The sequence below is a fragment of the Biomphalaria glabrata genome, chromosome 5 (assembly GCF_947242115.1).
Source record: "Biomphalaria glabrata chromosome 5, xgBioGlab47.1, whole genome shotgun sequence".
NCBI classification, from domain to species: domain Eukaryota; kingdom Metazoa; phylum Mollusca; class Gastropoda; family Planorbidae; genus Biomphalaria; species Biomphalaria glabrata.
In genome coordinates this window covers 2,187,010-2,202,385 of record NC_074715.1, presented here as the reverse complement: position 1 = coordinate 2,202,385, position 15,376 = coordinate 2,187,010, and the positions used below count along the sequence as shown (strand labels likewise).

Here is a 15,376-nt window from a genome sequence, read left to right as displayed (position 1 = left end):
TACACTGGCATATATTCATTATTTTAATTGCTGTGCAGACAAGTTTACAAGAACCATTTGTACACATTCTATAGAACATTATTTTTTCTTTTATCAAAATATTATATTAAAACAGACATTCGACATTGGTGCAGTTACAATAGACATATAATCATTCATTTTTATATAGATGTGAGCAGTTTGTTTCACTGTAAAAATGTAAAGATTATCCGACTGTCTCATAAACTGTATTTGATGCGTTCTCATATTGTATTGTTCTGTTGTCGTCCTCTTCCCGCTTTTTATTCTTTGTATCTGACTTGACTTGAACTGTTAATAAATAATTTGGTGCGTATACAATTTCGTTTCTTTTTTTATCAAAAATAAAACAAACAAAAAATATTTTTTTTAAATACTTAAAAAAAAAAGCTTTTATCTAGCGCTACTTTCATGCTTATAGCATGCCCAGAGCGCTTTTGGTCGGATCTCATTTTGTGGACCAGTGGGGGGAGGGGGGGGGGAACTAGGAGTTGGTTTTCCTAGACTAACTATAAAAGAATCTGTGATTAGAAATATTTTTTATCAATTGTTTTTGTTTTGCGAAATTTCATGCTTTCAGCTTTCTCAATACGCTATGATCCTAGCACTTGTCTGGACCAGATGGAAAGGGGTAGGGGAGAAAGAAAGGGGTATCTGGGTGATCGCTTTATAATATTTTTTTAAAAGAACGAACCGTATTCCCTAACCCTAGCTGTGACCTACATATTTTGCCACTAACATCGAGGGCATAACCATTGTCCGCATAACAGAGAAAAAACATACCACAATTGAATGCAAGGATTACCATTATTATGCATTGTATTTTAGACAACTTTGTTTGTTTTTAAGAAAAAAAAATATTTTAAAGTATAAAAAATACCTTCAGAAGTAGATTTAGATGTTTCATACGAGTGACTGTATTCATTCATTTGTTTTAAGCTATCATAAGTCCGTTGTTGAGGTGCAGTTTGAGAGTCCTTATTGCTTCGGTTTCTAAATGTTGTAATTCTGGTTCTACACACAATAACAACTACAACACCAACCAAGATGATAACAATAGCACCAACAGCTACTCCAATACCAACACCGGATGAAAATGTAAGACCACTGGAACCAGTCTCGGAATTCAGACCTAGATAAAATATCAGAATTCAGAAACATATCTAAGTGTCAATTTTTTTTCTACACTAAATAGAGAACATTGATATTAATTTGATATCGTTACTTTAAGAAGAAAGTAAAGGTCTCCTTTCAGACTATGTGGTCTATACGAAAGATGATGGAAAGGTTATCTGTTTCTGTAGCTACTCTTCACGAGCGTGTCATATAGCATAACGACCAACTGCCTTTACTTTTCCTCAACTAATGTCAGGTACCCATTCATCATCATCAAACTCCATTTGAGTGAGGGCTTGAGAGGCTCAAATCCTCTCTTGCAAAAACCCTGGACAGAATCCCTGCTGTCTTGCGTAGTGCATAAATGTCGCCATACAGGTCGAGAATTTTTGGTTTCCCAGACCTGTTGAGGTGGAGATAAGCAAGTCTGGGGCAGTCCAACAGGATATGAGGCACGGTTTCCTCTTCTTCCCCTCATTGGGGGCACCGTGAATCGAAATTTGGTCATAGCCCTGAGAAATATGAGCCAACAATACAGTGGCCTGTCCTGCACTGTGATATAATAGCTTGCTCAGGCCTGGACAGCCTCCACCACGGGCTCCCAGACTTCATGTACCTGTTAGAGCTGGGTGGTGTCACTCAGAGGTACGCTACTGATCACAATTAAAATTCTCAGTTTTTACTAGGATTTGAACTCAGGACCCACGGTTCGGAAGCCAAGTCTTAAACTAAGCCACCGAGCCTCTAACGTTACATTTGATTAAAAAAATTCTTTTTTTTTTACAATCATTATCAGTATCGTATTAATTACATACAGAGGCGTCGTGAGCTAACGTGCGCACCCACCCCCATTTTGCATGATTATAAAAAAAATATGTAATAATAATAATATAATACAATTAACCTTAGAATGTATTAACTGACTAAAATATTTACAATAATTTTTATTTTTATGGCGCCTTTACGTGTGGAGCCCCCCTGACAGAGGCGCCCGGGGCATCGTGCACCCCAGTGCACCCCAGTCCACCTCTCGCTATACCTCTGCTTACAGTACACTTAATGTAAAGACACTGGTATGATGTTTCTCTTACCATTCTCACAGTAGAGACCGGTATGTCCTGGTAAACATGTGATACAGTAGCCAAGTCCATTACATAACTGATTTTTACAGGTGGAGGAACATTTGAGGGTACAATTGGAACCATGGTAGCCGCTTGGACAATCTGTGGATCATTGTAGACATCTTTGAAATATTTAGTCCATCCATCCATCCATCCATCCATTATTCCATCCATCTATCCATCCATCCATTCATCTATCTATCTATCTATCTATCTATCTATCTATCTATCTATCTATCTATCTATCTATCTATCTGTATATCTATCTATCAATCTATCTATCTATCTATCTATCTATCTAGGTCTGACTAAAAGGTTATTTTTAAATAAAGTAAATACCAGCAGGGCAGGAGAGATTTGTATGGCTGTCACAGACGTAGACACAAAGTCCAGTAACTCTATCACATGACTTGTCTTTGCACCTAGAGTCACATTCATTAGAACAGTTATGTCCCCATTGTCCAGATTGACATTCTGAAGGGGGAAAAGGTCAAGTGTATCTGAATATTATAATTATTGGTATGTTACTATTTAAACTACTCAGACATGCTCATATATCAAAGTATGCAACTTAAGAAGGTTTATATCTTCACTGATTGTTTTTTCAAAACTCTCTTAAGCAATTAAATACGATGTAGAATGCTTATAAAACTCTGAATGCATCTATTATTAATACTATATAAATATATATCTTAGGCATAGGACAACTAGGCAACCGCCAAGGGCGTCTGATTGGTGGGGACTTAGTATAGAACCAAAAGGTTGTTTTAGAGAAATAAATTAGCGGAACTTGGATCACATCTCAAATATAGCAAAGTTCTAATAAAAAAAAGTTTCCCTTTCAGACCTTGTAAAGATTATCTGTTTCTTTGGCCTACGGTTAACGAGGTGTCATGTGGCCAGCACAACGACCAACCGTCTTAACTTTTCCCCAACTATTGTCAGGTTCCCATTAGAGCTGGGTGGACTCAGAGGCGCCAAAAAATTCCGAAATAAAAATCCCAGACTTCACTAGGATTCGAACCCGGGACCCCCGGTAAGGAAGCCAAACGCTTAACCACTCTCCTATGTCTAATAGACTAGTTTTAAATTTTTCTACCTTGACTCAAGGTTTACTAACGAATGCTTTTTTTTTTTTGTGGTCTATAGGGCATATGATGTAAAGATCATCTGTTTCTTGGGCCTACGGTTAACAAGGGTGTCATGTGGCCAGCACAACGACCAACCGCCTTTACTTTTCCCCAACTATTGTCAGGTTCCCATTAGAGCTGAGTGGACGCGGAGGCTCCCAAAGATCCCGAAATAAAAATCCCAATCTTAACTAGGATTCGAACCCAAGTGCTTTACCGCTCAGCCACCGCGCCTCCCCTACGTCTAATAGACTAGTGTTAAATTTTTCTAGCTTGACTCAAGGTTTATTAACGAAAGCTTTTTTTTTTTTGGTCAGACTACCAACGTTAGAAGACCATTCGTCTATTTGCAGGAAAAGGTCAAAGTCACTGAAGTTGCAGCCTAATTCAAGTAATCCAGAGGAAATTCAGAAATCGTATTCGATTGAAAACATCTAGGCTTATGGTCAACTTCAATCAGCAATAGACCTAGGAATACACGTAGTACTAATCATAGTACTAATCATAGTACTAATCATAGTACTAATCATCTTCTTTTTTTAAGTAACGTCTATATTTTATAGGATAAGATAAAGAACGTGTCTAAAAATACAGATTGACTTTGATATGTCTACAGTCTGATAAAGATATGATTATTAATAAATTTCGTGATTTAATTATCAATTTTTCTTTGGCGCCACCGAATTCACTTCGCCTAGGGCTTTCTATTAACTAAGGCCGGCCCTGGAGCATAGAACATTACTAATTGATATTTAGCTTTGGTATATACTAACATTTATATTTAATACACTTTTAACTTTTAATCATCAACATTCTTTAGGTATTGAAAACTTACATATCTAGGGATTTATGCAATTATAGTCATCAGGGTCCCATATGTACTTAATATATATTTCAGATATTTTAAATATCTTTAAAAGGCAAGCAGAGCTTTTGGTCAACTCAAAATGAGTGTATGGTGTAATAGGTCTCTTCACCAACAATAAAAAACAATGTTTATAAAGCAGTGGTTCTCACTACATTCTTGTATGGCTCTTAGACCTTGGTGCTCTATCGAAGGCATTTAAGGCTCCTCGAATGTTTTAAACCATAATGAACCATATGAACCATAATGGGCATACTCTGGCAAGTCTAGATTACTAATAAACAATGCTTTTAGTAAAAAAAAATAAAAAAATAAGGTGCGATACTCACTTTTGACTACTAACAAATTAATAATAAACGTTAAAATATAAGAAAAGTAATAATCTTTTTTCCGCATTGAAAAATATGCCGGTACGCCGTACCAGAGCTTACCGTCACAAAAATGCACTGCTAATAATTATGTTCTGCTTTAGGCCGGTGTTGACAGTCTAGATACTCTAGAAGCACTAATGGACCTCATTCACCAATCGTAAACAAACAACATTTAGTCACGTGATCATATTGATAAAACAACGAAAAAAACTGTCACGTGACAGTCATCGTGTAATAAACATTAGATCGTAAATTGTATAGAAGAGATAGAGGACCACGTGGCTAAATGTTGTTTGTTTACGATTGGTGAATGAGCCCCATTACCTTTCGACAGCTGAGCTGGGTCGGACACCTATCCAGCATGGGAGACGACCGCGTGCCAAAGGCGATCTTCTCTGGCGAGCTTAGAGGAGGACATCGTAACAGAGATGACCCGCGTAAGCGCTATAAGAGGAACAGCGGAAAGTAGCTGGCAGCAGAGGGCCTCTGAAAGAGACAGTTCGAGAACTCTCTCAAAGACTGCGATACACGCATTTGAGGCCCAGAGGAGAGAGCTTATTGCAGACATGCGCAGAAGACGGATGCATAAGTAACATTAAAATGAGTATTTTTTCGAGTTCTGAGTTTGGACATAAAACTATTCTTACCTACAGTACAATCAGGAGGATCCATGAATCCATCACATCCGTTGTCACATTTCCCAGTCTCTCTATCACAAGACAAGTTAAAACATTTGTTTGTACAGTTGATCTGACAGTCAGGTCCCCACTTGTCTTTAGCACATACTAAAAAAAATAAATTTTTGATGAAGTTGAATTTAAATGCCATAGTTTGTGTCACGTACTCTATATCCATATATGGTAACAGTCTATATTAGCTTGCCGGCAGAACTTGACCTAGCTCGGTAAAAAACCAAGCATACAATTACTTTCAGTTTCAAAATGAACTTCATTGGTTTCGAAATATTAATCGTTGTACATTGGGCTGCATTTATTGGTTGGTCTTGCAGGAGAAGGTTGTTGATCACGTGATTACGCTCTAGAGCCCGGGGAAGCGTGTAGATCCCGCCAGTCTTGTATGGAACGTGTTAGTGTAAACATGTACCTTTTGTTTTAGAACTCAGTTATATTATTGTGTAGATCAGATATTCTTTTCGAGTACATTTGACGATTGTAATTATTTGTGAATAGCTTTTTCAAGTTCTGAATTAAAGTAATTGTTTATAGATGAAAAGAAGTTTCTTTATTGCATATAGAACGTACTTAGATCGTACTGGCAAATATTAACTCCTAGATCTAGATGATCCTCTTATCAACTGGCAACATTCTGAATGATCGTATCATCAACATAGATCTAGTTACTTCTATACGATCATCTTATTGAAAGATTATTTCAAGATCCTCGGCAATCATGATCATTGATGGTGCGATACAGATCAAGATAATCTACAACGTGACATTCATCATAGCATCTTCATAGATCTTGACATCTGACATTCACAATCAAGATTGAACGTGATACCTGGCACCATCTTAGATTGTGACATCAGACACCATTGATGATTGTGACAGTTTGATTTCAACCAAAAAAAAAAAAAACAGAATTAAAAAAAAAACAACAACATCTTATCTTATATAAAGATATCCACACTAAAATGTGAATTAATACCAAACACATTTAGTTCGTGATAACAAAGAGACGTGGTCTAGAAACCACTGGTCTATGTTGACCATAAACTATGACTCAATATTAAAAAGAACAGATAAATGACCCTTATGATCTATCAAGTATAATTCCTAAATTCCACAGTTGAATAAATGATGGATGCAGTGGCGTAGCGAGGTGCTCGAGGGGCCTGGGTTTAAAAATATGATGGTGGGCACCCTTCACAAGATTAAAATAATAAAGTTCCCGTTTCAGACCTTGAAATTTATAGGGCAGATTATGTTATGTTCATCTGTTTCTTTGGCTAACGGTTAATGAGCAGGCTGTAATGTGGCCAGCACAACGACCAACCGCCTTAACTTTTTTTCAACTAACATCAGATAGCCATCAGAGTTTTGTGGTGAACTCAGGGACATCCTGAAAAAAAAACCAAAATTCAAAATCCAAGTCTTCATCGAGATTCGAACCCTGGACCCAGGCTCAGGAGCCAAGTTCTTAACCACTCTGCCACCGTCACCCCCTTTCCCCTAGATTGAGCATGACAAAAACAAAACTAGTCATCGTGCTGGTACCAGTATATTTAAAAAAATAATAATTGTGTCAGTGAAATCAATTTATTTACTGCACTTACTAACAGTAGTCTCTTGACACTCAATGCTTCTTACGACCTCCACTAAGTAACAACGAGTATCAAGTATTTCCTAATAACAAGTAAGTGTGTCATTCTATCATAATAATGATATAAATTTACAAGTTAAAAAAAATTAAATATCGACTAAATATAACTCTGTGTCCTTAAATTAATAATCGTGTGATATCTAATTTCTATTTTATGAGTGGATAGACAGTTAAATAGATAGTTATAAAGATAGATAGATAGATAGATAGATAGATAGATAGATAGATAGATAGATAGATAGATAGATAGATAGATAGATAAATAGATAGATAGATAGATAGATAGAGAGAGAGAGAGAGAGAGATAGATAGATAGATAGATAGATAGATAGATAGATAGATAGATAGATAGATAGATAGATAGTTAGATAGATAGATAGACAGACAGATAGATAGATAGATAGATAGATAGATAGATAGATAGATAGATAGATAGATAGATAGATAGATAGATAGACAGACAGACAGACAGACAGACAGACAGACAGATAGATAGATAGATAGATAGATAGATAGATAGATAGATAGATAGATAGATAGATAGATAGATAGATAGATAGATAGATAGATAGATAGATAGATAGATCTCAACCTGGTGACAAGACTAGAATGACTGCACCTATTTAACGGTGATGAGTAGTGTTCGCATATCTCTCCTAAAGCGTCGCCGCTTCGACACTCGCCACTCGTCATGGCAGAACGCTCACCTAGCACTGGCCTGAGTTGTCTGCTCCCCGATTCAGATCGCCCATATTAGCGTCACTAACACAGCTATAATCAGTTCGGATACATGGCTAAAATAAAGCCTCACACGTACTAGCCTTCAATTCAAAACGAACTTCCGGAACACATAAATAATTGACACCCAAGACAAAGCCAGTATCACGCGACTCGGTTACTAGAAAGATGTACTTAGTTCTTTTCACTACTGAGTCCCAACCTACGACTTTCAGGCGGTGCCTACAAGACCATTTGCTGATGTGGCCAGTTAATTTCGTGTCGATAATTAAGGGAACTCCCCAGTCAAAAAAAACAAAAAGGTGTGACATCACTGGTTTCGAACGTACGTGAGTCTACCTATAATTAATAAATATTACAACGTCCACTTACTCTATCAAGAGGCCCAAACAAGACTCTGGCCCCAAAATCCTCCTATAAAAGACAAACTAGACGGAGAACTGCCTAATCTGGAAACCACTGCGCTGTTTGTCTCAGATATAGGATCACTGACCTGAACCCTCCGACATGCAAATTGAGAACGAAGAAGAAGGTCCACTGATCTGAGATTCCAAATTTTAATTAAATGAATATATATCTTTACTAGCATTACCCACCGACTACGCCCATTTAATTGTTTTTAGTCTACAGGATTTATTCTTATTTCTTATCTTATCTTATATAATACAGACGTTACTTCAAAAAAGAAGATGATTACGTCCTACGCGTCATGCATTTAGTCATGCATATTAACCAATGACTTAAATTCTGCCAAGTAACTGGTTTTCCTGGCTAGCTCAGGCAACCCATTCCATGCTCTAATAGCACTAGGGAAGAAGGAGTATTTGTACAAATTTGTCCTAGCATATGGGACGAGGAATGTGCCTTTATCTTTGTGTCTTTCAGAGTATTTTATTAAATTTTGTTTTTGTATTTGAAGATTATGGTTCAGTGTTTTATGTATTATTGCTACTTTACTTTTGAGCCTTCTGTCCTGAAGGCTTTCTAAATTTAGTGATTTTACTAAAGGTGTTACTCTAGTCAAATGTGAATATTCGTTTGTTATGAATCGCACTGCTCTATTTTGTGTCTGTTCTAGTTTCTTAATGTTTTCTTGAGTTGAGGGGTCCCAAACAGAGGATGCATATTCTATTATTGGCCTAACCAAGGTTAAATAACATTTTAGTTTTATGTTCTTATTTGATTTATAGAAATTTCTTTTAATAAATCCTAATGCTTTGTTTGATTTTTTTGTAGTTTCATCAATATGTGGATTCCATGACAGTTTTTCATTTATTATAACACCTAGGTATTTTGCGTTTTTAGTCTGTGTTACTGGTTTGCCATGAATAAGATAAGTGGAATTAATTTGTTTTAGTTTTTTTGTTACTCTTAACAACTGACATTTTTCTGGGTGGAAAGACATGCTCCAATTTGATTCCCATTTCTGTAATTCATCTAATTCTCTTTGTAAAATATCTGTGTCTTGTGTTGTTTTTATTGTTCTATATATTATGCAATCGTCTGCAAATAATCTGACTTTTGTTCCTGAAGTAATGCAATTTGGTAAATCATTTATGTAAATTAAAAATAGTAGTGGACCCAAGACTGTTCCTTGAGGTACACCTGAGTTTACTGTTATCGGTGTTGATTTAGAACCATTTATTATTACAGTTTGTTCTCTCCCTATCAGAAAGTCTTTAATCCACTGATGCAGTGGACCATTAATGCCGAAATATTTTAATTTTTTAAGCAAACTATGGTGGTGAACTTTGTCAAAAGCCTTAGAAAAATCTAGTAAGATAGCATCTATTTGTTCACTATTATCTAAACCTTTTGAAAAATCATTAATTAGTCCTATTAGTTGTGTTTCACATGATCTATATTTCTTAAAGCCATGTTGGTATGGTGTGAGGACATTATGTTTGTCTAAGTGGTTTATGATGTTGCTACATATTATGTGTTCTAGGATTTTACATGTGATGCTGGTAAGTGATACTGGTCTGTAGTTTCCTGGGTCAGATTTTGGCCGTAAACCTCCACCCTTTAATATTTTTTTTTGCACTATTACTAAAACGGCCCGAATTTTTACGCGCCCCCACCCCCACCACTCACAAAATGCTCACGTACATTAGTCTGGTGAATTTATCTGTATCGATTTCATTGAATTTGAAAATTTCGTATTAAGATGTATTTTCCCTTGATTTCTAATTATCTCTACTTTTTTTATTCGCCTGGTGTAAGATGGTACCTAACGGAACAGTTTTAAATAAGAATAAAAAAAACTCTTTAATAAAGGACGCAATTAGATTTATGATAATTAGACTTGTACTTACTTTGATTACAAAAGTCTCCTGTAACACACTGATAACACCTCCCATTAACTGGATCACATTTCTGATCAGTACAGTTGTTGGAACACGCTTGGGAACAGTTTTGCCCATATGTTGATTCATTGCAAACTAAGACCAAAAAATGAGTATACTTTTATACCAGTTTTACAACAAAAAATTGCATTTGAAATATAAATAACTCGACACATTTTCCAGGGCATAAAATGGCACTTATATGCAAAGGAATTTTGTTGAACGTTTTGACCTAATATTTATAATGTCCATCTCACCATCTGAATCGCGCAAAACATGTTTTGGGTAGAAAATAATTGCTGTTTATTTCCATCCTGATTAACGCTACCTTGGCAGCTTTTACCCCATTAAGTTACATTAATGTTTGGTTTTATCAACTTTAGTTTGCATTATATAAAAGAGCATGCATTGTCCTATACTTATATACCAAATGTAACGTTTTCTGTTAACAAACAAAAATGCTATTGAAATTAAATCATAGCAGGGTAAAAATGTACAAGTGTGAAAAATGAACTATTCTGTCAGAAAGTGGGAAAAAAATTATGAAGATAAAGAGTTAAAAAGGTAAGAAAAACATGTTTTTATGCAAATTTTATCAACCTGAATATTCTTTGATTGCGTTTGAAACCCAATTTTATCAGTTAAAAATAATAATGTATACCTCCATTGCAGTAAGGAAAAAGAATGAGTGTAGTGTTTCACATGACTACGCTAATCAATTTGCTACCTGCATATTTTCCAGCATCATGTGCTCCGGCGGTCTATTTAACTCTTTTTCTCCGTAATTATTTTCCATGATCCAATGTTATTATTACTTTTGCTCATTTGTAGCTCACTTCCTTGTTATGATTTAGCTTCAATAACATTGTAATCAGCTAATATTTTATTTGGTATTGAAAAAAACATGCAAATGCATGCTCATTTAATATAACACAAATTAATGCTTATAAAAGCAAAAAAACAAAATATTTAAAGTGGTCAAATTAACGAAGGTATCGTCAATTAGGAGAGAAAGAGTTAATTTCCGTTGTCTGTGCCTGACTTCAATTTTTCAATAAGTGCTTTCGCTTGGGTCTCAAACGTGTCACGTGACCCTCGTTAGAGACACCACTCTGAAGCTGTTGTCTGCCAGCTACTTACCTCTATACGAGGCGCGGTGGCTGTGCGGCAAAGCGCTTAGCTTTTCGTACCGGGGTTTCAGATCCTGGGATTTTTTAATTCGGGATCTTCAGGCGCCTCTAAGTCCAACCAGCACTAATGGGTACCTGACGTTAGTTGGGGAAAAGTAAAGGCGGTTGGTCGTTGTGCTGACCACATGACACCCACGTTAACTTTAGGCTATAGAAACAGATGACGTTTACGCCATGCGCCCTATAGAAAACAAGATCTGAAAAGAGAATTTCACTTTTACTTTTTATCCACCTCCATACGCATACTAACTGAATAAATTAAAAAAAAAGTAATAGGAACATTTTGGAAACATAATGTAGCCATGGCATCAGTTGAAAATATTCGAAAGACGATGGTAATATTTAATGCTCGATTACGATATAAGACTGTGGAATAGAAAATTAACTACCAGTTTTAAAACAGAAAGTTCTTTTCTGTAAATTTCTATCTACCGGAATCTGTAACATTACAATAAGTTTCGATCTTACGTTAGATAAAGTCAAACTTTCTGAAAAAGAACAGCTTATGCCGTATAAGAATAAATTAACGCTCGTATAAAGAACACAACTATATCTATAATTAGAATTCTTACTTTGATTGCAGAAGTCTCCCTTAAGACCTGGAATACACACATAACACTTTCCACTGACTGGGTCACATTTCTGATCCATGCAGTTCCTGGAGCATGTTTCTGAGCAGTTTCGTCCATGTGTCATAGCGTTGCAAACTATTAAAAAATCAAATATATCAGTAACAACAAAAAAAAAATCAACCGAGAAGAGCTGGAGATCTCAGTGCTACAAACCACGTTTATTTATAGTCATGATAGAGCTTAGACAAGATACCAACAATAGAGCTAGGCAGGCCTTAGAGTGGAACCCTCAAAGACACAGAGAAAGATCAATAAGAAGGTGGCGACGCAGTGTACTACATGAAACCGAAAGGACATGAAAGAGCTGGGAAGCCATTGAAAAACTAGCATAAGGGGAGGAATCCCTAGAGAAAATTGAGTTTTAGGTCTAGGATATCGATTTTTAACTAATAACATAATTAATTAGATCAATCATTCCTCATTATATTACAATCATTTTTATTGCTTAAATCTGTGTCTAAAACATGTTTTTTTTTAATGTTTTTATAAGGGCTATGAGACAAAATCTTAATAAAATTTATACTTTAAACTCATATTTCTCAAAATGTTAGTTTTTGCACATGTCATTGTGCCTTACTAGGAATTTCACCTAAACTACTTGATAGATTTTGATGAAATTTGAAACAATTCTTAAGGACATCATTAACTTTACTCTTGCAATGATTTTTTTTTCAATATTTTATTTACTTTTTTTTTTTAAGTATTTTTAATCCTGTTTTTTTTTAGGTCTAAAAAATACTAAAAATTCAAAAATGTGTAAAAACTTTAACATACTTAAATCTTTAATTCTGACATTGTACCAATTTACAGGATCCTTTTTTCTTATCTTTTAATTCAATTTCATGTATTTCTGATCAATAGTTTTTACAAAATTCAGAGTTTTACTTTGTACACAATAAACAATATGGCCGCCGTTACCATGGCAACCATCATTCAAAAAACTTTTTTTTAAAGCATTATTTATTTTAGAACTAGACATATGTTACCCGCGACCCGCGGGTCTTTATTTGCGCATTACTTTCGATATAGTCACTGAGAGTGTTTTGTAAACAATTAAACGAAATAATAATGTAATAAGTAAAGCAAATGTGTCAAGGTAAAAATAGTGTGAATGAAGCTATCAAATCAAAATAGCTAATAGGCTTAAATCCATTTTTTTAAATTAAAACATTTGCTTTTGAATAATCTAGTGGATTGGATTTAGATGTATGTTAAACGTAGCTAATGATCCTTTCACGTTATTTCTCTTTCGCTACGAAAATAAAATTAGTTTTGCGAAAATGGTTTACCCGAAGTCGATACATTCTTATCTATTAAAAACGAAAAGAGCGATAGCTTTGTTAAATGAATGGGATTATAAAGTGAACAATTAAACGAAATAATTTTTAGTACGCGATTCATGAATGAATATAGATCTAGGCCTATCTCAACTCGGCTTCGCAGCTTTCGTAAGCGAATGTAGCTTTAGAAAACCAAATTTTAATGTTTATTTGATCAAAATATGAAATGAATGGACTTTAATTAATATATTTATGTGTTAAAGTATAAAACTATCTGTGCGAAGAGAAGTTTTATCATCTTAGAGTTGGATTAGAGTTTTAGATCTAGGGATGGTATTATAAAGTGAACAATTAAACGAAATAATTTTTAGTACGCGATTCATGAATGAATATAGATCTAGGCCTATCTCAACTCGGCTTCGCAGCTTTCGTAAGCGAATGTAGCTTTAGAAAACCAAATTTTAATGTTTATTTGATCAAAATATGAAATGAATGGACTTTAATTAATATATTTATGTGTTAAAGTATAAAACTATCTGTGCGAAGAGAAGTTTTATCATCTTAGAGTTGGATTAGAGTTTTAGATCTAGGGATGGTATTATAAAGTGAGCAATTAAACGAAATAATTCTTAGTACGCGATTCATGAATGAATATAGATCTAGGCCTATCTCAACTCGGCTTCGCAGCTGTCGTAAACGAATGTAGCTTTAGAAAACCAAATTTGAATGTTTATTTGATCAAAATATGAAATGAATGGACTTTAATTAATATGTTTATGTGTTAAAGTATAAAACTATCTGTGCGAAGAGAAGTTTTATCATCTTAGAGTTGAATTAGAGTTTTAGATCTAGGGATGGGATTATAAAGTAAACAATTAAACGAATTAATTTTTAGTACGCGATTCATTACGGTATTGTCTAATGAAATAATGTTCGTCAGGAAATCTGTAGTCACAGATATAAGGAACTAATTAATGTAAAAAATGCTTTTGAAACACAAAATTGAAGGTTAATTTTATTATATAATGAAATCAATGGATCTTCTTTTGTATTTTCATGTGTCAAAGTAAAAAACTATCTGCGCAAAGTGTATTTCTTAAAATTAGATCTAGGTCTAAATCCTTTCTATCTTTTCTCATGTCAACATTGTAGACATGGCCTAGATCCATAAAATACTATAGCTTTAATAGAGTCGGACAACTTTATTTTTTTTTGAGGGTCTTAAGTTTGTTTTAGGGCTACAATACATACACTACGGTCTAAGTTGGTACCCAAGGAACATTCCTGCCTAGTTTTATCAAGATTGGTCAAGCGGTTTTGATGTCTATAAGTAACATACATACATACATACACCACACATTCTACTTTATAATACAGATATCATTATATGTTACCATAACAAATTTCAAAGGCCTAGCTTTAGAAATAACAAAAATAGGATTTTCAGGGATACCTCCAGGACCGTGGAGAGTGGAATGTTTTTACTGAGGCCAAATGTTCCACGAGGAACACAAAGGAAAGATGATGATAATGATGATAGTAGTAGGGCTAAATTTAGAATGTATTTTTGTAAATCCAATACCTCCTCTATGAGACTAATGTTGCTCTATAATTTCTCATTCTACCAGTTTCTTGCTTCATTATTACTTAAGTAGTTTGTCCTGTGAGATTTGCACATTGAAGTTTTTTTATCAACAACTAGCAAAATACTAACCACGGCCTGCAGGCCATGATTGGGGGGTATTACTGATATATGGGATTGAATTTAGACCTATGTCAAACTTCAAACATGGCGAATGTTCCCTTGATTTTTTTTTTAATTTAGATATTTTATTTTATTTAAATGATTTACCTAATTGCATAATATATAGAACAATAAAAACAACACAAGAAAAAGAAACTTTGCAAGGACGTAATTATCTTCTTTTTTAAAATAACGTCTGTATTATATAAGATAAACTATTTTAGAGCCCTCTGGTCGTGGAAGGAAGTAATAAAGATACACTATGGTTTCGGCTATGATCTAAGGAACATTTATGCCAAGTTTTGTTAAGATTGGTCAAACGGTTTTGATTTAAATGAGGGACATACATACCATACATACATACATACCATACATACCATACCATACATATCATACCATACTATATATACCATACCATACCGTCAGGGCCGGTCCTACAGCTTGCGGGGCCCTATGCGAAACGGATTGCGAGGGGCCTAGCCT

General features: G+C 34.8%; 1 protein-coding gene across 1 annotated transcript in view; it reads right to left on the bottom strand.

The window, feature by feature from the left end:
* Window positions 1–205: 205 nt before the first annotated feature.
* The window catches only part of LOC106056033 (uncharacterized), a 95,053-nt gene continuing 79,882 nt past the window's right edge, over window positions 206–15,376 (bottom strand). The window contains exons 8-12 of the mRNA XM_056028539.1: window positions 5,269–5,406; window positions 2,595–2,729; window positions 2,226–2,357; window positions 899–1,150; window positions 206–309 (exon numbers count right to left, since the gene is read on the bottom strand). Coding sequence (XP_055884514.1) covers window positions 206–309; window positions 899–1,150; window positions 2,226–2,357; window positions 2,595–2,729; window positions 5,269–5,406 — 761 coding nt within the window. The remainder of the gene's footprint in view (window positions 310–898; window positions 1,151–2,225; window positions 2,358–2,594; window positions 2,730–5,268; window positions 5,407–15,376) is intronic.